The sequence below is a fragment of the Corvus moneduloides genome, chromosome 5, assembly GCF_009650955.1.
Source record: "Corvus moneduloides isolate bCorMon1 chromosome 5, bCorMon1.pri, whole genome shotgun sequence".
NCBI lineage: Eukaryota > Metazoa > Chordata > Aves > Passeriformes > Corvidae > Corvus > Corvus moneduloides.
The window spans coordinates 44,126,228-44,141,307 of NC_045480.1; the positions used below are offsets into that span (position 1 = coordinate 44,126,228).

General features: G+C 38.6%; 1 protein-coding gene across 19 annotated transcripts in view; it reads right to left on the reverse strand.

Moving 5' to 3' along the window:
* Positions 1-15,080, reverse strand: part of COL25A1 (collagen type XXV alpha 1 chain) — a 316,322-nt gene that overhangs the window by 107,422 nt on the left and 193,820 nt on the right. For all 19 annotated transcript variants that reach the window (XM_032108047.1, XM_032108056.1, XM_032108058.1 and 16 more), the window contains 2 exons: positions 7,029-7,055; positions 6,837-6,863 (listed from right to left, as the gene is read on the reverse strand). In XM_032108047.1, coding sequence (XP_031963938.1) covers positions 6,837-6,863; positions 7,029-7,055 — 54 coding nt within the window. The remainder of the gene's footprint in view (positions 1-6,836; positions 6,864-7,028; positions 7,056-15,080) is intronic.

Genomic DNA, 15,080 nt, shown 5'->3' on the forward strand with positions numbered 1-15,080 from the left:
TGGCAAACATTCAGAAAAGAGTTTTGATTTGAATACATTATATAATGATTCACACTTTGTATTAAAATAATAAAAACATAGTGTTTAAGATCTGGCATAAACAGATCACTGTAGAAGCATTATTTCCTATTATCACCTCTGTATTCACAGTGAATTCTACCTCACACTGCATTCAAACTGAATAAAAGTCAAAAAAGCCAACTCCTCTACTTCTGTCCGACAGATGAATTTTCAGCGAGGAAAATGTCTTTCCTACACAACTCAATTATGTGTTCTGATGAGTGATCACCATCTGACCTCCATAAAATACCCTTCCCGAAGGCAAACCTGCTACTCTCACTGAAAGTGGTTGTAGGCATCCAGTCAACTGCAAGATGGGATGGTCCATAACCAAACTGCTCCTCAAAGAAAAAATATTCTGTCCTGGCTTGTGGTTCCCTTCAAATTTTATACCTGCTGCACTTATGTGATGCAGGTTAAGTGGCTCAAGCTTCTTCTATGATGGTTATTAGGATTGGATTAAATTTTTTTAGAGCTGTTTTCAATCAAATTTGCCTAACTCATATGTTCAGTTCTGCAGCACTTTTGCATGACAGCTGTAGTTGGAGATACAACAACTTCATGATGTATTTTCAGTCACAGGACGGGACGGTAGAAAAAGGAACAGGATGTACAGAGACTTCCTTCCTCACCATTCCTCTGGCATTACTAAAAAGGGGCAAGATGCAAGCCAACTGGTGGAGAGCAAGACAAGCACTGCCTAGCTCTTAAGACAGGAATGACAACATCCTCGTCTCGGGAGCAGGTATGTGGCACTTTCTCTGGAGTGTCACAGCTGTTCTGCATTCCCCAAGGGAACCTCAGGAGCTGAACATCAAAGGCATAGCTTGGCCCTAGAGAGTCATTCACAGCCAAAAGGACACTCTTGTGAACTCTGACTCTCAAGTCGGAGTGTCCCAGTGCTTTAGACAAAGTTGGCAGCCAATACCATCTGAGTTCTTTCCTAACTTTTCCTCATTACAGAGCTCCAAGTTACCTTGCTCCAATTTGTTACCCTAGTTTCGCCTTAATGGAAAACAGGGGAGCCACAACAGCCCAACACCAGTGAAGTAGAACAGATAATTAGTCCCAGGAACGGAGAAGGTAAATACCCCTGCTGCCTCCTGGCAGATAAGGAAACAAAGTCTTAGAAGTTAAATTAACTGCTCACAGACAAATTGGCATTAAACCAGATGTCCAGAAGTTTTCTCAATGATTCTGCTTCAGTGAAAGTTATGTTAACAGAAGGAATCACTAATGCTTTTTAAATATTCTTATTGTGGCACACTAAGAGTGCAGTCTGAAACAGTAGCTAGATACAGCTTATAACTTGATCTATAATTTGATTTACACAGGGCAATTAACAACAGAAGAAACAACCATGAGTGTAATCATACTGGTAAAGTATGAAATTAAAGCAGCTCTCTGTGTCTGCTACATGTCTGAAGTAACATACAGTAAAACAGAAAATATGCTTTTAGACATAAATAAGAATCATCAAGAGCAGTAGAAATTCATAGAGTATGTTTAAATTATGCAAAATTGTATTTAATTAACGTAATATTTTGACTCTAATACTATACATTTTCACTTTGACAAGACATTGAATGAGGATAAAAATTATCAGCATGAAACTTTTGGGAACAAGTCTTCCTCTAACATAAATGATTTACCTACATTCATTACAGTTAGCAATGTCAGCCTGACCTCACTCCAAAAAACTAAGTTTTGTTTTTGGGGAAGACAGGAAATCAGATTAACTTATATATTACTACTTATTTTGTGAAGCAAACCTGTTCCTTTCTTTAAAAAAACCAAACAAAACAAAGAAAACAACCCAAACCAAAATCAAATCCCCCCATATAGTACCAAATAGGATGGCTTTAAAGGAGGGTGAAAAGTCAATGGTCATGGTTTAATCATCATTCAGTAACTAGTATTTTCTAATTTATGACTGAGGTACTGATTCTAAGGACATGAATACAGATTTTCCATGCATTGTCACTAGGAGTAGGAAAAGGCTCAAAATATTATATATTTCCTAGAAACATATTAACTAATAATAATGCATACATATTAAAAAAGGCTTTTTAAATTTTTCATTTTAAAAAAATCAGGTCAAAATTTACTGCTTTCACACCTTCAATTTCCCTTTAATATGGGATAGTTTATAAAAGTTGTATCTATAATAGAACAAGTGAAGCAATACTTCACTTTTAAAAGAGAATTTATGTCTATATATACACACACACTTGTATTTAGTTATTTCAGTAAATAGACTGCTTCCAGGACTGGTTTTGTCAATATTAGGTAATTTTGAAATAATCTGTCAGCATAGAAAAGTAGAACTTGCAAAGCAATGATTTCTCTCTACCAGGCAGCAAATAAGTAGCAAATATATTAAAAGTAAACAGGGAAAAGGATTAACTAGAAAAGAACATTATATCTTTATCTGAACCTAACTGTTTTAACAGGACTCAAGGAACGTTTTTAATCTTCAAGTCAATAAAGGTTAACAAAATAAAATAAACTTCTGAGTTCCTGTCTTTTCTAGAACTTCATCTTTCCTGCTTAAGACATTTTTAGAGACATTATCAGTTCTGTGCCACCCCAGCCAACAGGAAAACTTACTTAAACATACCAAAAGGAGAAAAGCATTTTATGAAAATACTTAATATGGCTTCTGGGTGGTATCTCATTTCACCTAGACCAAAACCAATTTAAAACCAGCTGCTAGCTAATGATTTCTAGCCCTGATAAGTAAGAGATCACTCATGTATCTGAACTAAAGGACAGAAGATATTTATTATGTCATTTACAGAAGGGTGTTGCTTTCTGTTGAAGACTGAGGCAAAGAAGGCGTTAAGTACCTCAGCCTCTTCCTCATCCTTGATTACCAAGCTCCCCTCCACATCCAGTGAAGACATTCTGTACCAGCTGTTCTGTTCCCAAACACTGACCTCTGAAGACCAATTTCCATTATCAAGGTACAGTCTCTTCTTGGACAGTACATCCTTTGCAATCCTACCATCATGATATTTTCAAAAGCTTTTTGTAAATTGGACTAGAGCTGAACAACAGGAAGTGAGCAGCCTGATATCACCACCTAGTGTAACAGTCCACAGGCTAAACTACATCATTTTTAATTTTCTCATGGCTCAGTACAGTAATGCAAATCTCCATGGACATTTCATGAAGCCATGCCCTCTGCAAAAAGAAGAGCATCCAAAAGATGTACTTATATTACCATTTCTTACACTGGTATCGAGGAAAGCTAGTTCTGCATTTGACCTAAATGTTTAGTCAGCCACAACTTCACAGTAATTAGAGATCTGATATAAAAATACATAAAGAGATAAAAATATAATCTTTTCCTAGTAAGATCAGGACTCACTATCACTACCTTATTGGTGGTCTCATATGATTAAAAGCTATACTAACTTGCTGCTCAAACTCACACCCAGGGTATGAATTTCAATATCACTCACACTACTAGAATGTGTTTTGGCTCATATTTTCCACAGACAGCATGGACATAGGTAGATCAAGCCACATGGCATTATGAACTAGAGCCCTTATGCCATCTCTGCACAATGAAGGAGACTGATCCACACATTACTTCTGAATACTTACAAAAACTCCTCAGATTCTTGAAAAAAAAACCAACACAAAACCCCAGCCACATTATTCTAAAAATACAAGTACCTGACCACTGGGTGGTATTTGCAGGGTTGAGTTCTTAGTGTATGACTTTATTGAAGGCATTTTCAAGAAAACCTGAACTTCAAAGCAGTTCAGTATATATTCTACATGTCCAGTGACTGCAGACATTTTGAGATAACTGATTACTATTTTTGCAGTTTTGAAATTATTTCAGAAAGAAAGATCCTGCAAAAATCTCAAGGTGAAAACTTGGGTGGGTCAGAAACAGCATTATCTTTGCCTCTTGCAAAGTGTTTCCACAAACATCTTTTCTTTTCAGCAGAATTTTGGAAGTGTAAGGTCTCATCTTGACCTGGACAGTCTACATTTTATTCTGATTTCTTTTACTAAAATGCCTGGAAAGAAAGTAGCTTTTCTAAAGAATAAGGGTCATTTTGAAATTTCAGTCATAGCTTGGAACACTAACAGTTTTTGCTAAGTTAAATGCTTATTTCAAGCCAATTATGTAAAAATATAAACCCAAAGAAACGTCAGGCACCTTACCTGTAAAAGATGAATTAGCATGAAAATGTTCACTGCTCTTGGATATTATATCCAATCTGTCTGCAAACTTGTCAAATCCACACATTAATGTCATGCCCCAGTGACTTTCGGGTACAATATTTCTCAAAGATAATATTGTATGCCATTACCTCCAAACCCGTTTATTTTACACAGGCAGTGATGGAAAACTACGTGCAAAGGTAACCAACCAGGACTAAATGGGTTTAGTTTCATTTGGTGCATGAGTGGCTTACACATAAAATTTCTACTAATTATATTGAAAATCCCCTGGCACAGCAGGTTGAGCAGATTCACTCTGAAGACAGTCATCAGAAGAGATAACTGCTGTACCATGAAACATAAAATGGTCAGAGGCTTCATGGTACTTATTACTTGTGAAATATGCAGGTGGAAAAAGGAGAAGTTGTTGTAGAACACATTCAAAAGAGACTAAGGGAAAACCAATACTGGCTAAATTTCCCAAGCTAGACCCATATACTTAAATAGGAGGTATGTTACTGGAACATGCATTGACTAAAGAGTTGGTGAAATTTCAGCTTGTCCACAAGATGCTAGTCACCACCTCTTCCTCTCCACTTCTGACCTTATTGAACTCCTTTTCTGTAATCAGATACAGAATTCAGTCTCAAGTGCCAGCTGCTGCTGCAGATACAACTTTGTGATGTCCTTCTACATGAACTCCTCAGGTTGGATATTTTCTGCTTTTTATCTGCACTTGATTTACCAAACCCACAAACAGTCATAACCATGATTTGTATGGCTCAGTAGCCTGACAGTACACAGAGTGTATTTTGGCAAAGTGGGACACAACAGTCTCTGCATAGCAGAGGTCCCACTGCAGTAACACTGACCAAACCCGAATCTTCTTATCAGTCACTGCCAACACTTCCAGACCTGGCACTGAAAGCCACACATGCTTCACCACTCAATAGTTCTTACACCTCTTCAACATTTTGCCAAGATATCTGCATCATCATTCCCTTGTGTTGATACCACTTCATTTGTTCTCCAGTGTTCAGACCTCTGGGTCTTTCCCTGGAAGCTTCTCCAACAGTCATAATTCCAGATTCTTATCCTCACTTATGTAATATTCTTCCCAACGTTGCTCTTCCGTATTTGTTATTGCATCCCTCTCTGATACTTCCATCAAATGTTCTCTCCTGTTCCTTTGAACCTAAGGCCACAGTTGTGAATGTGAATGTAAGAACATGCATCCTTCTGCATGTAAGGCCACTTAGTGCAAGCACTTACACACGGGCCTGTCTTACGCCACCTGAACGGAGCATCCTCTCCTAAGCCACAGGCACGGCACTGCTCTGCTTCCCTGCCATCTCTCTCCTCACATTCCCCATGAAGCTCTGTAGCACAGAACCAGACAAAATACCAGCCCACTATGGCCTCTGAGAGATACTAAATTTGCTTAGAAGTTAAAAGTAAATTTTTTAATTATTCAGAACCTTTAGTTCATGTATTAGTTAGCTTAGAAAAAAAGCACGTTGCTCTTGCTGTTTCTCTCTACTTTCTTTTATTTATTTGAGTAGTTTTCCAACTCTTCTTATTGAGTTTCAACTGAAATAATATTTAAAGCTGTTCACTCTCAGGCTGCTGTCTTTATGATGTGCAGCCCTAGCACCAAGCATAACAGGACACCTTGGTAGTTAATAGAACATCAAAATCAGCTGTAAAAGCATGTTGTGACTTTAGATAATCTTACTGACTGAAAAAATTTAAAATCCAATTAAATCAAATTATATGAAACAAAACAGTAGAATAAAATAAGGGTGCAAATTCAAAATATTTAACATAGTTAACAGAAGAAAATAATCCATGGAACATACTGTTATGGAAAAAATTATAAACATGTAACTGAAGAGAGGTACTATATTATCTGAACAACGTAACCAAGCGTTTTCTAATGAAGCACAGATGTAAAGAAGAGTGAACTAGCACAGCCAATCCATTTGAACTTACACTCCTGTATTCCTCTATTTCTCTGTTAAAATAAACATGATATTTAGAAATTAAAAGAACCTTTACATTTCCTAAATTAAACCATGTTCTAACTGTCTGGATTGTAACTACAAGGTGATAATATTGCTATTATTAAAAATACTAAATACATATATGTCAGAGAAAAAAGCTAATACATGCATACATTATATTTGTTTATAATTCACTAAATATTAGCTACATTTTACATGAAATCCAGAAGTACATTTATTAGAAACCCCCTGGCCCTCTGCATTGTGGAAGCCCATGCATGGCGTGAACACATTGCTGGGGAAACTGAATGGTTTGGTTAGGAAAGCCAGCTTTATACAGCAGAGCAAAATCACTGTGAAACCTGCATCCACTCATAATGGAAACTGTACCCTATGGAATCACTCAAATCTTCCCAGACACTACCTGCTCACGTTCAGATTACTGTCCTGCAGACACTTCAACATGCAGGGTAAATGCAGCTAATAAGCATAATTAGCTCAGACAGTGTATTTTAATTTAGTTTTGCACTAAAGGCTAATTGCCTACTCAGCGAAGGGGAAGTGTAACATTTTTTTTAAGATGCTTACCCGAGGGCCCTGATCACCTTGATCTCCCTGCAAAGTGGAAAGATGAGATGATAGGTTTAACACAGCATCTGTGTGCTACCCAGCTCTCTTACATAATCTAACATTTCACTGCATCAATACAAACGGTCTCTTGAGTTCATGCTGGGAGGGCTTTCCAGTCACCTTGTAAGAATCACCCGAACATCAACTCACCTTCTCGCCTTTTGGACCAGGAGGGCCCTGAAAGAAACAAAGGCAAAGATTAATTACTGATACTGATGAAGTCCTGGGATGCAGCAAGAAACAGGTCTGCGCCAACCTGCAACTTCTTCCCAACTATGTATTTCCTTAAAATTTTTAACTCCAAATGCCCGGGCTATTCCAGAGATCGCTTCTTCACTCTACTAATAATAGGAACTGTATGCTATTCCTTGAATAGTTTGCTAATCCTGTGTGTTGAATCAGCCTACTTAGACAAGCAAAACTATGCCTGAAATGGCAAAATTTCTACTGATTTCACTTAGGGACAATAGTTTATCTCCTATCAGATAATAAGAGTTTTCTAAGACTGTAAAAGTTCTTTGCAAGTGCACTTAATAAATTCAAATACATATAAATCTGTCCTGTATTTTGGCACCCTTCTTGTCTTAGATTGCCAAAGAAAAATAGATTAGGAAATCTAAAATTAGGGTTTTCATTCCTTTTTTTGGCAATACTGATGTTTAGTCTCAAGCATACTGTTTAGTCAAAATGAGCTCTTTGTGTAACATGATTTTGCAGGAGTATAACTTTTTGTTACTTACCACCCAACAAACAGTAAAGTGACAGAATCACAAATATGGAATCACAAATATTCTATTTTTATTGAGCACTTTCCAGAAAGCTAGCAGCAGATTTCTAAACCACTAGTTTTTCAGGTTAGTATCTTGTGAACAAAAACGCCATCGGTCTGCAGAAAACTCGCTGCTGAGACAGTGCAGACTCTACCTCCAGCTTTCTAAAAGATATGCAGGCGTTTCATTACAAAGAAGGACCTGAGATATATATGAAAGCAGCTGTAAACAAAGAAGGAGCCATTCCAGCTAGCATGGTTCACTGTTAATAACACAAAGAGAGTGTGTGGCAGTGTGTGTGTTTGTGAGGGTGTACGCATGCAGAACAAGAAGAGATTGTCGCCAACAACACGGGCAAAAATTCACGTGGTTCACATAAATGCAGTGGAATGGAGGTCAGTCTGCTGTGTATTAAAGACTTGATCAACCACAGGAAAGTCTTTGAGAATCCCTGTTGTAGCCAGTTTTCTGCTTAGTTTTAAGGGCTTCTGATGCATGCCAGAGAAGAGCATCTGCTGCTAAATATTTCAAGGAGTTAAAGCATGTGCCTCTCCTTCCATGGTCTGCCATGTCTTCTGTCTGCTGCCAAGGACAAAGAAACAACTCTGCCTCCTGATGTCCCTACGACTCCTTCAGGCAGGACAGTGCTCACTGCCGGCTGAGTGGAAACTATCTGCTCAATTAACTATGACCCCCGCCCACTTTGTGTTGCCCTGCAAGCACTTAGCCTCTTTAAAAACAAATTAAACAAAATAATTTAATGAATAAATACAACCTAGCTGCACCTTTAAGGTCTCTCCATCTGGTTTTTTTTTTTTTATACTTTTACTGTCCTTTCCCAGTTCACGTGTTCACAGAAATACATACCAAAAACTACACGCAGCCCTGTCTACTTTTAGCTACAGTCCCCACATACAAGTACTGTGATGTGACATTACAGCACAGCAGGTCTGCTTTAAAACTTTCACATACATGCCACAGAGCTTGTGAATTTGCAAACTCATACCATCAGTAACACAGTAATTGCTAGATGGGAAGAACTAAACTCAGTGCTGGCTGTTGCTGCCTTTTCCATAGTGAACGCTGAGCACAAGTGAAAGGCTGTGCTCACATGTTCTACCTCCTTGAATTATCAAGCCATTACTGGCTCTGAATATCCTACTGGCTGCAAAGTGCAAATAGCATGACCCCTATCTGCTACAGTCAGAATCCAATTTCTTGGGCCTTAGGCATGAAATTACAGATAACATGACATGACTGAGACTGTAAACAGATGTTGTCTTGCGGGAGCTGTTGCTGCCTTCATTTAGATGCTCAATGCCATTCTTATGCCCAAGAGTGGCCCTGCTTCTGATGGGTTTTGGCTCATAACTTTTCTGAGGGGTGCTCGCCACAGCTCTGCCTGTTGGTAGAAGCTAAGACAGGAGAGATCACATCAGCTGCCTGAACTAAGCTGGCTCACTGAAACAGAAACAAGTTAGAGCTCACATGAGCGGTTCAGCCACCAGATCTGCAGGGCTACTGCACTGTCTCCCTGGTACAACTGCTGGCAGTATGTTCAGCCATCTCCAGCTGCACAAGCAGCCCCTGCCCCTACCCTGCCTATTTTCCACCGTTCAGAGTTCTCTGAAAGCACAGTTCATACCCATACATGTTTTTTAGTAAGACTGAATCATATATCTCTTTTTTTTCCCTCCTTTTTCTGTGCAGGATTTTCTGAAAATGACCTGTGCACATCATAATCAGAATTAGTTTTGTGTCTCATTGTTCGGGGTTTTCTCTCCCTAAGTGGCATACACCATCATCTCTATCAAGTCACCTTTCCAGCCCACAAATTTTTCATGTAAGTCTTCACATGTATCTGACAAGGTTACTGTACCAGGAGTTAAAAACAGCTTTCCAAAAGCCCACAAAAGCACTTCTGGTGTGAACATTCTCACAAGTTTCTTCCCTTGTATTTTCAATGTTTTTGCTTTCCACAAGAGTCTTGAAAAACAAACAAACAATTGCAAACAAAAATAGCTCTTTTGGATGCAAGTGAAGAGAACCAGTGGGGTTTCTTGAAAATAAAAATTAATGCAATACTTTCATGGCTCATTCACCCATCTCTGGCTTTTCCCCCACTGTTTCAATTGTCCTCTATTGTTTTTGCAACTTTAAACAGAAAATTCCTATCCTCAGCCTTTGACATCTTCTTTCCATTTGTGCTGAGAAATTCTCCCAAGGCTTCTACTGCAGAGTTTATTAGTGTATGTACACTGAGTGGAGGCAGGGAGGAAGAAAAATCTGAGGAGAAGTTGGGTTTGTGGGGGTGGGGTGTGATTAGGAGACAGATTTGTTTAAAGGAGGGCAAGGTTTCTTCTGTTTAAGGGTACAGACACAAAGCACAGAGTGAGTAAAATAACACTAGTTTTGTAGGCCACAGCATAGACTTGCTGCTTTTTTCCCGGGGAGACTTCTGTGCTTTCGTTTATGAGATGGCAGAGATCAAACCGTGAGCTGCCGAACAAATGTGAAAGCATTTTGTGTAAGTTATATGAAACGTCTGAGGTCAGAGCATTTCTGAAATAACTTAACAGTGTTTTCACTGGAAACAGAGGCTCTTTTCTCAAAGTGCAATTATCTACTCCAGACTACTATACATTTCCAAGGAGAGTTTATAGCCTGTTTCACATAAGCAAGGCCTTGTAAATCTCAAACACATGCAAAATCTGCATTCATAATTAGGCGAAAAATACTACTGTTTTTAAAACGAGGTCTCCTAAAGCAGACTGAAAGGCCTCCAGGCACCTGCCAGCCAAGAACAAAGCTGAAATCAGGGTCAAGTCCAAAGAACAGCTATGTTCAGGATTACCAACACGTGACCCCTTTTTCTTTTTTCCCTTTTTTTGCTATCAAAATCCCATTTCCATTCTCTGATGAAATTTTCCAGAATAGAATAGAAGGGCAAGAGAATGCAGTACTAGAAAACAGGAGACTGATCCTTGCAGTCTTCAACAGAAAAGATTCCCTTAGAATTAACTGTGATCAGCATGATTTTTTTCACACAGCTGGAATTTTATAATTCATTCCCTGAAAGATGCTAATTTTGTATCCTACCCTTGAGGCCACTGCCACCTATATAGTTTTGCAAAAGTTAGATTCAGAGACCTCTTAAAAAGCCAATAGTTGACTTATATTGGTTTTACAAACACTCATAATTATCAAAATTCTCTTACAGATATATTTTCTCCACATTCCTATTGCTACAGACCTGCCTTCAGTCATAATACAGGAAGTTCTGCTGCAAACTCACCCAAAAGGCTCCAAGCATTGACAGGACAGTAGAACTGAAAATAGTTGGGGATTCTCAGTACAGGGTTCAAAGAAACAGCCATGTTGAAGGTTCTGTAGAAAGCTCCACAGTCAGGACAGAGGAATGCAGATTTTTCCTGACTGTTAGACAGCACATATGGTGCCTCTGTAAAAAGGACCTGCCAGTCCCCAGCACAAGCTGGTGACAACCAACCAACAGAATCAGCTGGACTGTGACAGTCCCAGGTCCCACTGGGATCATCCCCCTTCACAGCTCCTAAGGAACAGGACATGTCAAACTTGACAGCTCCCATCACACAGAGCTACCGCGGAAGACACAGGTAATAGTAACTTTTCAGACACAGTCACTCTTTCCTACATTTGCACCACAACAGCCACAGGCTAAAGCAAGCTGGCAGCTGGAAGACTGAATGTAGTTTGCAAGGTTCAGCCTTCATTGTCATTTGGGATCAAAGAGCATACAGTGCAGTCATCCCTACCAGCAACTACAGCACCCACAGTGTGACTGGCAGCCCAAGGGAACAGCAGCCTTGCAGAGAGGAGCAGAAAAGTGAGCCAGCTATTCCAGTGTCATCCAGACAAATCCAAAAAGGGAATCAATTTGCCAGCTTAGTTGAATCATGTTTTCACAACTAAACAGCACGCCATATATTGCCTAAGTTAATTCAATACCGCAGATTACTTTGAGGGTAAAAGGTGGCTTTAGCACATAACAACAAAATAATCAGATACAAAGGTCAAACTTTCTTTCTTTGAAACCTGACTCATGACTTTGATAAATTACAAGAATCTGACTGGAACAACAGTCCCAAGTTTATCCTATAATTGCTACAAAATATTAGGATCAGATATGGTGAATCATAGGAGGTTATACAGAGTGTTATGAAACACCACTGTGTTTCATAACTATTTCAAAGTTCCTACACTCATTTCAGTCTTGTGTCCACTATGCAAGCTCTGAACTACTGAGCAGTGTGGTTTTGGCATCTGCTGAACTTGGTCATGTTTTCAGCCAGTGTTTATATATGCTAGTTTACAATGCCAACATTTCACCTTGCATCAATTTTGCAAGTACTCAGAAGAATTTTCAGTGAATCTGAATAGTTTCTACTGCTGAAGTCCCTTCTCTTTACGTTTTATTCTTCCCCTGTAATATGACTGACTTACAATGAAAACTTCAACCAACCACCTCTAAAAAGACTCTTACTTTCATTTCCTCCCCGTATAGTCTAAAGTTTTTGTTAAAATATCCTAAGCAGAGAAAAAGAAACCTGAATTTTTGACACAATAATGGTGACTGACTTAAAAAACATTATGTAAATTATTTAAGCTGAGAAATATAAAATTGATTTATACAGCAATCTAGATAAACAGCTCAGTTAACATTCACAACAGCAAATTCTAAATGACTCCTGCTGTAAATTCAAACAACTGTATTCAGAAGTCAGTGATTTATAGCAATATATAAACCAGACAAGTTTATAAATTACAGGCAGGAGAACACAGTCTACTCAAAATATGTCAAGAAACCATTTAGACTGTAATTTAGACATTGATTTCTCGTGCAGTGCTCTTGCTGATGTTGGGATGGGGTGCTTTTTTTGAAATTTGTAATGCTGCTCACAAAAACCATCAGCTCACATTAGAAGCTACAGAAGGGTCACAGCTGACTAACTAATCCAGTGCCCAGGAAGAAGCACAAGGCCCAGTGTCCCAGGCAAGGAGATGCTGAAGGGCATCTCCTCTTCCTCACACTGACATACTTTCTTTCTTTGATTAATCAGTAAGACTGGCATCTTCTCCTCCCCTTTCCCTTCCTTCTACAGACAAACATAATGTTTTTCTTTGAAAACCTACAGAACAACACAAAGGGTCCTACAAAGGTTCCATGGTACAGAGGGTATGTGACTACGTACCCGTAGCCTGAGCATGAAAAAACAAGGATCAGCTTTACTATTTCCACAAATTAATTTAAGTAAACATTGTGATTCGAACCTGCTGTTTCTTGTGAGTCAAGTAGCTGCTGTATGTGCCAGTAAGACCAATTTTACGGTGACAGAAAAAACTGGCACATTCTTAAAGAAAAGAAAATGGCTTCTGGTAAAGTCAGAAGCCTTCTGACGTTCACCTACTGCTCAATGCACTGCAATACATGTATTTCCTGAATCTTGGCCCTCGTTGCCTTGTCCACAGTGCACCTTCCTATTCTCCTACTTGGTTAGATGAGCAGAAATTTACTGATGATGTTAGAGATTTGATGCAATGCTGTAAAAAAACACCACAAGGAAATTCCATTCTTGTAAGCTGGTAAAAGAGGACAGATGAGAAAACCTAATACTTCTGTATCTCTCATGTTATAAGAAAACAACCAGAGTTTCTGATTTTAATAACAGGAAGGAAGGAAGACTGCAAGGAAGATAAAAACACAATCTCTTGGTTACTTCAAAAACACAGAAACACAGAAATTTTTGGCTGGCACTCAGAAATGCAGGAAGACATAATAAAACAACTGATGTGGGCCCTACAGAATCAAAATTCAGAACACAGACTGAACAGGGAGCTTTTTTTACTATTACTGTTCTATTTCCACCACAGTCTCAGGATTTTTTGAAGTTCAAGCTATGATTTTTAACAATATTTTTAATGACAACATCGTATCAGCTTCAGTGTTCAATATTTGGTTTATAAAAGATCTCAAAAATGAGACATTTTTGATACAGACTGGTTGAGGCTTCCTACTCTTCCACCCATCCTCCAGCAGATCCCTGACTCGTTAGAGTCCACCTGAGACCTGAAAAAGCATCACATGCTATCTTAGACTCACCAAACAGTTTGGGTTGGAAGGGTTTAAAGGTCATTTGGTCCATCCCCCCTGCAATGAGCAGGAACATCAACTTGAACAGGTTGCTGGTCAACAAGTTGCCTATCCAATCTGACCTTGAGTGTTTCCAGGAATGAGGCATCCACCATCTGTCTGGGCAACCTGTGCCAGTTTTTTGCCATCCTCATTGTAAAAAATTTCTTCTCTATATATCTAGTCTCAATCTATCCTCTTTTAGTTAAAAACCAGTAACCCTTGCACTATCATAACAGGCCCTGCTAAAAGTTATAGTATGAACAACATTAACTCCTCATCCTCCAGTAACTCAGTTAGGCTGTTCTGCACTCCTTTACCTTCATAGAGCCTCCCCACTTCTTCCTCTTCTTCTTTTTTTCCCCACTTGATCCTGTACTAAATGACTATACAGTAGAATTTTCTTTTATCCCCTCTCCATTAGGAATATCCATACTTTTGTGTGTGTGTCCATGTGTGTGTGAGAGCATGCTGCTGGTGGGATTTAAAAAACAATGCTGCATTTCTATATCAGCATTCACTCAATAGTTGAGTGGTTATGTCATAAGGAACAGAAAAGTGAATATATAGCATGGTAGCTATGGGATAGACAAAAATGAGTCTGCTGTCAATAGAAGAAAATACTTATTTTAAGTCATGGGATTCTTGGTAAGATTCAATAGCTTGTAAGATTCAATAATAAAAGAAAGTGTAGTTGATTTAGTGTCTTGTACCTTTTTTAATAAGTATTCACTATATTCAACAGCAACGATGCCACAGGAATTCAATGAATTAAAAATCTATAAAAATAATGCTTGGTAAACAGGAAGACAAAGAAGAATTAAAGGCTACCTTCAAATTTTACAACAACAAGAACTAGAGTGCAAAGATTTTTCAACACTGATTGATCCACCTTTTCTTTAGAAGAACTGCATTATTTTTATGTCAAACTATTGAAGCAGGAAAATTTTATAGCTCTAAACTGTTTTTATTTCTACAGATTTCATGCCTTTTATTTTGCATCGAACATTGAAAGGGATATGAAACAAATGGGGAAAAGTAACTAGCACTCCTTAACCTCCTGTTATCTCCATTTATTAAAATAACAGTGGCATAGTACCACTCCAGAGGAGTCTTCTGCACTGGCCAGTGGGAACTGCACCCATAAGCAGCCAGTAAGCAGAATGTACAAATACAGAGCTATTTTGCTCAAAAATACTCATATACTTCTGGCACCCTGGTCTAAGGAGATACTTCGGGCATTGATGCCTTGAACTCAATCAC